The following is an 11,493-nucleotide window of genomic DNA, read 5'->3' as shown; positions in this document are numbered from 1 at the left end:
ATTAGAGTTTGCTTAGTGAAGCCAAAATGTGATTCAGCCTTCCTAGAGAAGCATTTTCTTGTGGTGGACTTGCAGGGTGTTCTGTTTTATAGCTCATTTCTTCTGTTGTGTTTCATTAATGTAAATGGGTGGTGTCTAATGGGCCCTGCTGTTCTGGGGGGGGGTCTTGATTCTGTGGTAATAAGCTGTAAAAGATTGAAATACTATCAAGCACTCTTCCTCTGAATAATACATGCTGGCTCATTGGTATCTCATCAAACTGAGAAAGAAAGAAACCAAAGTTTTATCCTTAAATTGCAATTCCATGAGAGTTTAATTAGTGCATTTGTTTAAGGACTTGAAAGAAAATTCTTAGAACTTTACAGCATTATTATATACAGTTGCTGTTAGTTGGTAACCTTGGGCGGGGCAGCTCCTTCCACGATACAGCACCTGTCACCCATATCAAAAATGGCCAGAAATTACTCACAAATAACAATATATCAAATCTATAAATAATTTTGTATTTTATTAGAGCATCTGGCCTTCTGAAGAGCAAAACCCTGGCCCTTGTACAAGTGTAGTAAATGCAGGGTCTTGCATTTGGTGAAAGTGGCCTTAAAAAAAAAAAAGTTAAATTTGGCTTCTTTAAGCCCTCTCGCCTCCTCATTAGCATTTGCCCAAGGCCACCAGCAGCAGAGGACACATTCCGTTGTCACCGTGTGCTGTGCTGGGGAATTGTCGGACTGGCTCACAGTGGCTATGGTTCTGCACCACGGCTGAATTTTGGAAAGAGACTTCAGATGAAACCTATAGAAAAGCCCTAAACAAATCAGGTCAGGTGTCCTTTATAGGGGTCCTATAGAGCACATTTGCAATGAGAAAATCTGAATTCATGTCACCTCAAAACATGATGCTTACAAAATGTGTTCTGTGAATGCAGGTTTTTGACTGCTATATTAAAATTATTTTTTTCAGGAGCCACTAACAATTTAGAATGTAAATGTGTCATATGTTGTATTTTGGGACTGTGGCGCCATCGTGTGGACCCCATTCCTGCTCCAGTTGTTCTCTGCATAAGTTACATTGCTTTTATGTCTTCATATGTGTATAGCTGGACTTAAATCAACAAATTCTGACCATAAGATGAGTAACGTACATTACAAGCCCTATTTAGGTGCAAAGAACCAAACGTACATTGAGGATCCAAGAAAGTATGGAATGGAGAAATTAATTCTGAATGCAACAGTGTACAATTGGTGTACACTAAGGTAAAGTGTCAGTTCTAGCTCATATTATTTCCATAATACAGTTGAGAGAAAACACGTTGGAAGTGAACAACAACTGGCTGATCATCGCATCTAAAGGATGAATCATCCTTTATACCAACGAGCCGTCTCCTCGTTGGTACAGTGGTGAGTATCCCTGCCTGTCACACGGGAGACGGGGTTTGATTCCCCGACGAGGAGGCGATGCTTGGGGCGGTGGTGGCCTAGCGGTTAAGGAAGCAGCCCCGTAATCAGAATCCCAATCCGCCAAGGTGACACTGAGCAAAGCACCGTCCCCACACACTGCTCCCTGGGCGCCTGTCATGGCTGCCCACTGCTCACTCAGGGTGATGGGTTAAATGCAGAGGACAAATTTCACTGTGTGCACTGTGCTGCTGTGTATCACATGTGACGATCACTTCACTTTTTTTTTATCTGACATCCCTCAAGCATGCCAAACTGACCTTGGTTGGCTAAACGAGAGCTTCTTTTGTTCAGTTATTTAAAAAATAGATCATTTTATTCTTTGGGTCCATGAAATTATTTTTCCATGAATGGATCATTACCTGCCTTCCTGCACCCATGGTCATTTGTTCACGACTGGTAAAAATATATATAAGTGAGTGACTGCAAATGAAGGCCAGGCTAAGCTCAAGATTCACTGGCTTTGCTTCACATTCTCTAGTTTTAACTATTTACTTTACTACAATACCTCCAAAACCGACAACAAACCCACGTGACTGGCAAAATAAGCTAGAGAGTGAACATATAGAGAGCCGAGTGAGCATTTATTCCATATCCTTGATATCGGATATTCGAGTCGTCAACTAGTTTGCTCTTTGGCAGCACTAGTTGGAAATTTGGTGGCACAAGTTGGCCAGACAGGTTTTTCCCAGCAAGTAGTGGCAACTTTTGTACAAGTAGTTTGAACAAGGGTTGCACTACTGACACCGTGTGCTGTAAATTCCGAGCTAGGCAGCATTTTATAGCGCTAGTGGTCCTAATGCACTAGTGCACTGAACTAATGCTGCCAAACGACTGACTGGTTCACTAGTGCGCCACACTCAGTCCTACTAGTACTACTAGTAAATTACAAATGGACTTTACTTCACCAACATATTTCACTAGTTCTTCCAGTGAAGCCCTAAATGCTCACTAGGAAATTAGTTAAAGCGTTATTTGACCATAGTAGTACGAGGCCAGCATTGACTAGGGGCAGTGGTGGCCTAGCGGTTAAGGAAGCGACCCCGTAATCAGAAGGTTGCCGGTTCGAATCCCGAGCCGCCAAGGTGCCACTGAGGTGCCACTGAGCAAAGCACCGTCCCCACACACTGCTCCCCGGGCGCTGGTCATGGCTGCCCACTGCTCACTCAGGGTGATGGGTTAAATGCAGAGGACAAATTTCACTGTGTGCACTGTGTGCTGTGCTGCTGTGTATCACATGTGACAATCACTTCACTTTAGTAATACTAGTGCGGGTCCACACTGTTCACTGTACTACAAGCGTGCTGCAAAATTGTGCACTAGTGCTACTAGTACTACTAGCTACCTGACGACTCGGGCGTGTCTGTGAACTGAGCAGGAAAAAGGCTGTTTTTGTGGTGGATTATGTGTGAAATAACTGCAAGGTCTTCCACTTGCTCCCTCTCTTTGTCCGCGGGGGGCTTTATGACTTATAGAGCACGAGCCGTGAGATGAAAAGCCATCTCGACCCCGACAGCCCGGGGCCCGGGGCCCCGCAGAGCCGGGAGGGAGCGGGGTTTCCGGGGTCGCGCCGTGATGGATGCCGTCAGCTGCTGGTCCTGGCAGCCCGAGGAGGCGAGCGAGGACGCGCCTTTGACAGATGTGCCACCGATCCCCTTCTCTCCTCCTCATATCACAGGCTAGCGCCTCAAGACACCTTTTTCATTGTCCATGGTGGAAGCGATTATTCGGAAGGGAGTATTTCATTCGTTTAATTGCCAGGAGCCATTACATCTAAATGACATTTGCAGGCTATGCTGGTGGTTTGAATTCGAATATTTCTGGACTTGTTTTATTTCTAACGAGTTCGAGGAATTGGAGCATTATCAACCGAATCCATATCCAGCAATGGATCTCCTGTTGCCCTCAAACTGATGCAAGTCTGTTTTTAGCAGAACAACTGCCCTGCAGCCCCCATTCACACTCAGCACCACCAGGGTCCGCCCTATTAATACGGCGGCTGCTTTTAGCGCGGGGACGGCTGCGTGGTCGCCAGGCTCCAGCCCCGTCGGCTCGTGCTCGGTGTGTGACTCACTGGGATTGCAGCCAGCACCGGGGGCAGAAATCGGGGCTGAAGTCGAGATCGGCCCGTGGACCCTGTCTCTGCCTCTCACACACACACACAGATACAGGAGCCTGAGAGGGGCCAGGGGGTGGAAGGGGAGGGGGTCACCGGAGGGCGCACCGGAAGCCGAGCGGACAGTGGCGGGCGGCGCTGCGCTGCACTGGTGCGGATCGGAGGCGGGGATTTATGGTCCGCAGCTGTTGAGCGCTTGACAGACGTGCGGAGAGCCCGGCGCTGTTGCCACGGCTGCACAGGGGCGCAGGGTGCTGTTGTTTCGGCTTGACACTGAGGGTAGGTGGCAAACTCTTCTTTTTTTTACTCTTTTTTTTTTTTTTTTTTTACTTTTATGGGTCCTGTGGCCCATTGACACTAGACACACAAGATATGACCTTTCTTTTATTCTGCGGTGTCCTTTGCATGTGACACTGAGGGATGTTTGCTTTGCTTCCTGAAATGTCTGCATATTGAAAAGCAACTAAAAATGTCCATTAAAAAAATTCACATTTTAATCAGTTTGGTCCGTTCTGGATTTAAGTTTTACAGTCTGGTCTGGATGCCTGTTTTTCGGTCTTTGGCTTGCTTGCCATATCCTGAGAACTATTTATAGAGTTGGATGCATTACACCAGACTACAGTTATGCAGACAGGCGCTTGGCGTAAGAGGAAAGACCTCCACAGAAGCTTCTTCACAAAAAGCACTACCAAGATCTAAAAGGGCAAAAATGAAGACAGAAGTGTCCTCATTCAGCAGTCAGAAACTGGAGGAGGAGGGGGTCGAACTTCTCTACCGTCTCCGACACCATGAGTGGCATCTCAGTGAGAGGCAGATCCAAGCGTATTACAGGCTGCTTTAGGAGATGGAGACGATGGGCAGACTGGAATGGCAGATGTGTGTTATAATTGCTCCAGTTTGGTATGTCAGATGAAGCCAGTGCGGCTGTGTATGATGGCTGGACAGAAAGCACACAACAGTTAAGTGGAGATTATAGAGGGTTGTGCATTCTGATCATTATATTTTTGTTGTTTGTTGGCACATATAAGATGTAAAGTATAAGATGTAAAATAACTTAGCCTGTAATGATCAGTCATGTAGCCAAGTTGGGAGAAAAGAAAATGAAAGAGCAGATGCCTGAAGTCGGCAAAGATCGTGAAAATTTTGAAACCATGAAATGCACTTCGAATGAAAAGACATTGAGTATCCAGTGAGAACTACAGGGCTAATTGTTTTTCATCAGGTTGCCATGGAAAGCGTGATTCAATGCACAGCCAGTTCTAAGAAAAATCAGCTTTCAGCCATTAAACTCCCTGCCACGAGCTACTTATTCTGCAGTGGTTGTGTATTCGTGTACTCCACTTCATTCTACCCTTTTAAAACATTGCATTAACAGTGTGTATTTTATTCCATCCAGACGATATGTTCCACAAGAAACGTACCTTTTCTTTTTACTAACTGGTTACTTATCTTGCATGATAGGATATGATATTAGTCAATATAGTGCAGCATCAGATGATGTAATGTATCGTGCCGGCGTTGGATATGTGTGACAGAGTGTGTCAGCCGTGGTTACTTCTGCAGAGGCAATATATTCCTTATTCATCGTACCGCCAGCCCTTGTTTCTTATTCAGGCTCAGACAGCAGGAAATGGGGTGCTTGGATCTTCAGTGACTCAGCATCCATCATACTTAACCAAAACATTTCTGTGTAGTCTGTACAGTGGGGCACGGGGGGTTGGAATGAAATGTTCTTTTTGTGTTCTTTTATTTATCTGTAGGCAGGGGGGGGGGGTAGCTAAAATGGCTCATGAATCAACACAGAAACTGATTTTAGCAGTTGCTGGACATCTTCTACAGGTCTTCAAATTGTCCAGATTCCCCTAAAAACCAGAGCTTCATCTAAACCATTCAGGTCCTCTTTCGGTTACCTCATTCATTTTCACTCCTTGTTTGAACAGTTAAAGTAAAATTTAAAAGATATTTAGCTGTGAAATTCCTTATCTGAGGGACAAAGGAGACATTTTGAGGTTTATGTACATGTGTGTGCGCCATTATTCATCATGTTTGAAGACATTTACAGTCTAGGGTGCATCACCCTCGAAATTGTGAAGTTTCGGGATGATAGTGACCTAGAGGTCACTCCAGCAAGCTTACAAGGTCAAACCTTGTGGCTACCACTCTTCACCTGAGCCACAGGTACCAACACCAAACCTAGTCCTGGGGGGCAGACCATGTTTTTTTTTGTTTTTTTTTGGGGGGGGGGGGGTTCATTTCATTCAGGCAAAGAACTGAGCAGGTGACATCCATGACTAGGTTCGGAGACACCTCATCTACAAAATTAGTTTCATGAAATCAATGTGTTATTTATTTGAATGGCCACCATTAAAGCTGATTGCTTGAGCAATGAGCTGGCGTGGGTTAGTCTCACTGGGTTGTTACAGCTATTTTGGTGTTGACATTTCTCAAATGTGACTTCTAGGTTTGTGGAAAAAGGAGCATGCATGAGGACGATGGTGAAGAGGTTTTTGGATCACTGCCTACCCAGGGGCTTGGTCCATACCCTCTGGTCATAGAAATGCAGTCAAGCCAATGAATCATTTTAGACAGTTTTATTAAGCAACAGTTATACTGACTGCACTGAGGTTGCCTGCGTGGTCGTGTCATGACACACTGGGGGCAAAACCTGGGAGGTCACAGGCTAGAACATTTGTCCTTTAATGCAACATGAAGTTTGTAGATTGCTTTCTGTCACCCAAAGACTTCATGTCTGTCTAAAAATAGTTCAGAAGAGCACAGCTTGTGACAAATCTGCGACAGTAATGGCGCTTTTGACCTCGTCACCAAGCGCCCACTTACTCACGGTGTTAACATAAGATTTCAGTGCAATTAAATGTTTCAGAATGCTGTAGTTAGACATGTGGAACGATGCTTTGGATTGGATTTGGTTCCAGGGCTGTTGAGTTTGGGGCGCTGTGGGTGGTTCAGTGATTAAGTGGAACCTTTCTCTAAGCAGATGGTGCGAGAACAGTATGTCACCACCACCCAAGACTCAGCCATCCCTGACAGTGTGTCTGAGTACATCTACAAAATTGGGATATATGGCTGGAGGAAGCGCTGCCTCTACCTGTTTGTCCTGCTCCTCATCGTCATCCTGGTGGTTAACTTTGCCCTCACCATCTGGATCCTGCGGGTGATGTGGTTCAATGCAGTGAGTGCAGCGTAACAATATTAAAAAATATTATCAAAAAAAAAATTACATCCGACCTTCAGTTACCTTCGATATATGTACACATTTTATGGTAAATATTCTGTATATTTATTCATTTTATTTTTTATATTTTGCCAATAATGCTTTTAAATGTTGCTAACAAGGAACATGAAATATCTTTTTTCTAAATATCAATTACAAGCAATGTCAGTTTTTGCATTATTTATCTCAATTTAGGAGGGAATGGGACTTTTGCAAGTGCAAGAGGATGGAGTTCGTTTGGAAGGGGAATCGGAGTTTCTCTTTCCAGTCTACGCCCAGGAGATTGACTCCAGAGAGGTGGGCTACAGCACCACGCCCACATTCCACATCTGTCTAGTCGATCTCTGCTTGAAAAGGACAGCCAGTTGGGCTGTTTTGGCCGGGCCTTGATGAACAGTTGCTGCACATTGTCGCTGTTGTCCGCTATTCAAGTGCAGAAACTACTTTTTGAATTTTTTTAGAAAATATGAAGATTTCACATGTCAGAAGTGTCTTTAGTTTTCAGTGCCACACATGAAAATGTTTCATAAATGTTTTATATATATTGTGTCTATAAATAATTGCAATCTACCCATTAAAATTTAGTTTTATTTTTTGTATAAATGTGCATTCATCAGACAGTCCTACTCATCTAAATTAATTCAATAAATGAATAGGAGATTTAAGGAATGAAGTGAAAGGCCACCACTGTCCTTGAACAACAGTGGCCTCCAGTGTCCAAGACCCATCAGGGCCAGCACTTCACATATATTTATTTAATGGAGGTCTCTTGGATTACTCATCCCGACAGTTTATCATGTAGACATGTATAGTGGTTCCTAATTTAAATCTGGTGTCATCTCTTGTCCTTGGTGAAGGTCAGCACCCTCAGAGATTTCTTCTACTTGCATGGTATATCAGTTGTATTATGTTTAGTCCTCCTTTTGCAGGACTCCCCTCTCCTTATGGACTCTACAGAAAATGTGACTCTCAATGCCCGCAATGAGAATGGAGATGTGACCGGTCGTTTGTCTGTGGGTGAGATGACATTTCGCCACACACACCAGCATGTGCCCTTTTTTATTAGCGATAAATGGACACAGAAATCATACAATGACTCTCCAGGCAATGTCCTCTAGCAAGAATGAACCCCAAAATGAACACTGAGCCATACATTAATATTCTGTCTCCCATTCCCATTCTGGGTAATTACCCTGAGCTCCTGATAGCCCTATTTATGGTGCTTAGACCCCAAAGCTAGAGATCATCTACAATCTCATTCCCTGAAAACCAAGGTCCTATAATTATAAACAAGACAAATTAGTAAATTATGTAAATGCGAGAGACTACAGTATATCATGGCGGGGAGTTGGAAGGACGGAGTGCTGTAGTGTCCAGTGATTTGTGTGATAGACTCACACTTTGTGACGCCCACGGCTTATTTCTTACTGCGTTCCCTTCGTTGTGTTTATTTCAGGGCCAGATATAGCGCATGGTGATGCACAGTACCTGACCATCAGCTCCAGTGACAAGATGCTCTTCCACGCAGATGACAAAGAGGTGGTTGTGGGGACAGGGAAACTGCGAGTCACAGGTGTGGTCCCCCCCGTTGGCAGACTCCCCTTGAACTTGCCACTCTGCATCTTTGTGCCGATGTACCCACTCACTGAGAGGTGTAATAAGCTTTCAGACGTTTTAGGACTGATTGGTCTCCACTGACTAATGGCCACACCTCGTCATGCTCTGATGCTGGAAATATTCGCTAAGCAGCCAGACTACAACAAATGACCTGGACAAAAGGAAATTAATCGAAAGATTGACTAATATTCACAGTCAGTGACAGTCAGTAATAATTAATATTATGTTTATTGAACGTATGGTGCCTGGTTAGTTGCAGTTGCAATGTTTGAGCACCCTTGCTGAAAATGTCAAGGCCGTATAAATGCAGGCCTGTGGCGTGATGAAGTTAAAACAGAAAATGCGTGTTTGGAGGAAAGGGGTTTCTGCAAAAAAATGAATTTAAAAAAAGAGGATGGTGCAACAACAAAATTATTTATTTTTTATTTTTTAATGAGAGGTTTTGCCATGGCTCTCACAGTCTGACCAAAGATTTTTTTAATGTGCTAAAACCCCACACACTGCTCCCCGGGCGCCTGTCATGGCTGCCCACTGCTCACTCAGGGTGATGGTTAAATGCAGAGGACAAATTCCACTGTGTGCACTGTGTGCTGTGCTGCTGTGTATCACATGTGACGATCACTTCACTTTCACTTTCTTTCAAGCTCACAAGGTTATGGGTTAAACGCGGAGGACACATTTTATGAGCCGTGTGCTTTATCACAATGACAAAACAATCACCTTCACTTAAAGCATTGAGGCACATTTCTTTTTTTCTTATCTTTTTCTTGTCTTATCTGGTAATCATTTTCCCCCCCAAGACTGTCTCTCTGTGCTGTGTTAGTCTACGCCAACCCCGTCATTATGCTGATGTGCTGTTAAACAGTTGTAACTGCATCTGTTGCAGGGCCTGAAGGCGCCCTGTTTGAACATTCTGTTGAAACACCCACCCTCAAAGGAGAGCCATCCAAAGACCTAAGGTATGCAGATTATAACTCTTGTGTTTTGTTGTTAGTTTTCTGTCTAATATGGTATCCAGAGAAGCCGTGAGGCTTTAATTGTTTTTTTGTGGCGGAGAGGGGGGATTTATAGCCGAGTAGTCAGTGCTGGACTTGCCCACTGATGACTAATTCTATCCACAGTTCAGTTCAGCCGTAGCTGGCCACGCGTGGCCTCGCAGTGGAAAAAGGGAATCCACACTGTTCCACCCGATCTAGTGAAAAGATCCAATACTGCGACCTGATGGGGCAGTGGTGGCCTAGCGGTTTAGGAAGCGACCCTGTAATCAGAAGGTTGCAGGTTCGATTCCCGATCCGCCAAGGTGCCACTGAGGTGCCACTGAGCAAAGCACCGTCCCCACACACTGCTCCCCGGGCGCTTGTCATGGCTGCCCACTGCTCACTCAGGGTGATGGGTTAAATGCAGAGGACAAATTTCACTGTGTGCATCGTGTGCTGTGCTGCTGTGTATCACATGTGACAATCACTTCACACTTTCACTTTCACTTTCTGACGTGAAGTCTGCATAAAATACACTGCTGCCCTACTTTAACACTGGCTGCCATGCTTTCTTTGTGTAAGGCTGGAGTCTCCCACCCGCTCTCTCAGCATGGACGCCCCAAAAGGAGTTCATATCAAAGCGCCTGCGGGAAATATTGAGGTTACGTCGAATATGGACATTCTCCTGCATTCCTCTAATGGGCTGGTGAGAATTTGACTTTGCTACAGACACTGTTATCGAACAGGAAAAAAAATATAGCTATAGTGCTCATTGAACTTTTTTTTTTGTCATACATTACACTTTTTTGCAGATTCTCGATGCAGAGAGGATACGGATGCCCAGGCTGCCCTTAGACAAGAAGGGCCAGCCGCAAAGCAGCAGTGCTCGTGTGTATGAGGTCTGTGTGTGTCCCCTCAGTGGAAAGATGTTCCTCTCCAAAGCTGGCCACACCTCCACCTGCAACGAGAGCCAAGACTGCTAGAACCGGGCTTGGGCCTTTCCGACCAGCAGCTACAGCGTTCATAACCCTGTCCTCTGACATGCGAGAAGCACAACTTTAATATTGGAACGAGGCACAGTGTAATCAGCATTCAGACAGCAAATATGAATTTCTGTTGCAACAGCCAGTCATAAAGATCATTGGAAAATGTCTGAATTTATACGTATTTTATTTTTCATTATTAGGGCTGGGCAAAAAAGGAGCTGGACTACAGCTTACAATCCTATGCAATATATTTTGAAGGTGCAATACGTGTTTGTGTTTAATGTTTAATAGAAAGATCTGAGATCCAAACTCTTCTCTGTGATGGATAAGTGTAGATTGTCAGCAAAAATTTTGATGCAAGTGAATGCCATTCACTCACTCGTTCGATTTTTGGTGCATTGTTTGAAGTGTCTGTATGATTTATTTGTATGTTTGAGGTTAATTTTTTTTTACCAATGACCTCTGAGAGAGTGCATTTTTGTTGACTTATTATAATTATTGTATTCGTTCATGGTATGAACAACAATACCCGGTTTTGTCTGACCTTGAACATAGCAGTATGCATTCTTCAAACACTTAAAAACACAAACATTTGCCTTCGTTTTTTTTTGTACAATTAGCTTCACTAACAAGTGCCTTTGTCATGGCAACCCCACTGTTTAGTCCCAATCCTTTAATTTCTCATGTTCTTTAAATATATGAAACATAGATGCAAGTTCATCTATCAGTTTTCGGGAGCGCCTGAATCTCAGAAAATGACCACTGATTAATGGGGTGGCACATTGGGGTGAACCTGTAGGCGCACAGAAGCCACGGAGGGCAGGTAATAACATGGCAGAGTGGAACACAGCGCCATCTTGTGACCATTACATACAATGCCATTCAATTGTTCTCCTCAAAGGAAGGTGTTTGATCATCTTTTCTTTTAAATTAAAGATTTTTCTTGTCCTCTTAAGTCAACATTTGTATTTAAATGTTTGTCGAAGTGTGAATGTTGATGTGTAAATGTGTGCATGGTGTAGAGGAATGTTTTTTTTAAATGGGAATTGGTGGTATAATATTTCCATTATGAATGAAGTAGGCATATGCCAACACACACACACACGCTGGATTA

At 44.0% G+C, this 11,493-nt stretch overlaps 1 protein-coding gene across 1 annotated transcript; it reads left to right on the top strand.

The window, feature by feature from the left end:
- The first annotated feature begins 3,694 nt into the window (after nucleotides 1-3,694).
- Nucleotides 3,695-11,339, top strand: sgcg (sarcoglycan, gamma). The gene is made up of 8 exons (XM_028961558.1): nucleotides 3,695-3,846; nucleotides 6,563-6,757; nucleotides 6,995-7,096; nucleotides 7,729-7,816; nucleotides 8,256-8,372; nucleotides 9,303-9,375; nucleotides 9,976-10,099; nucleotides 10,206-11,339. The coding sequence occupies exons 2-8, from the start codon at nucleotides 6,563-6,565 to the stop codon at nucleotides 10,374-10,376; spliced, it is 870 nt and encodes a 289-aa protein (XP_028817391.1). The 5' UTR covers nucleotides 3,695-3,846; the 3' UTR covers nucleotides 10,377-11,339.
- Nucleotides 11,340-11,493: the final 154 nt, after the last annotated feature.

The sequence above is a fragment of the Denticeps clupeoides genome, chromosome 19, assembly GCF_900700375.1.
Source record: "Denticeps clupeoides chromosome 19, fDenClu1.1, whole genome shotgun sequence".
Taxonomy (NCBI): domain Eukaryota; kingdom Metazoa; phylum Chordata; class Actinopteri; order Clupeiformes; family Denticipitidae; genus Denticeps; species Denticeps clupeoides.
This window is presented reverse-complemented; position numbering and strand designations above follow the sequence as displayed.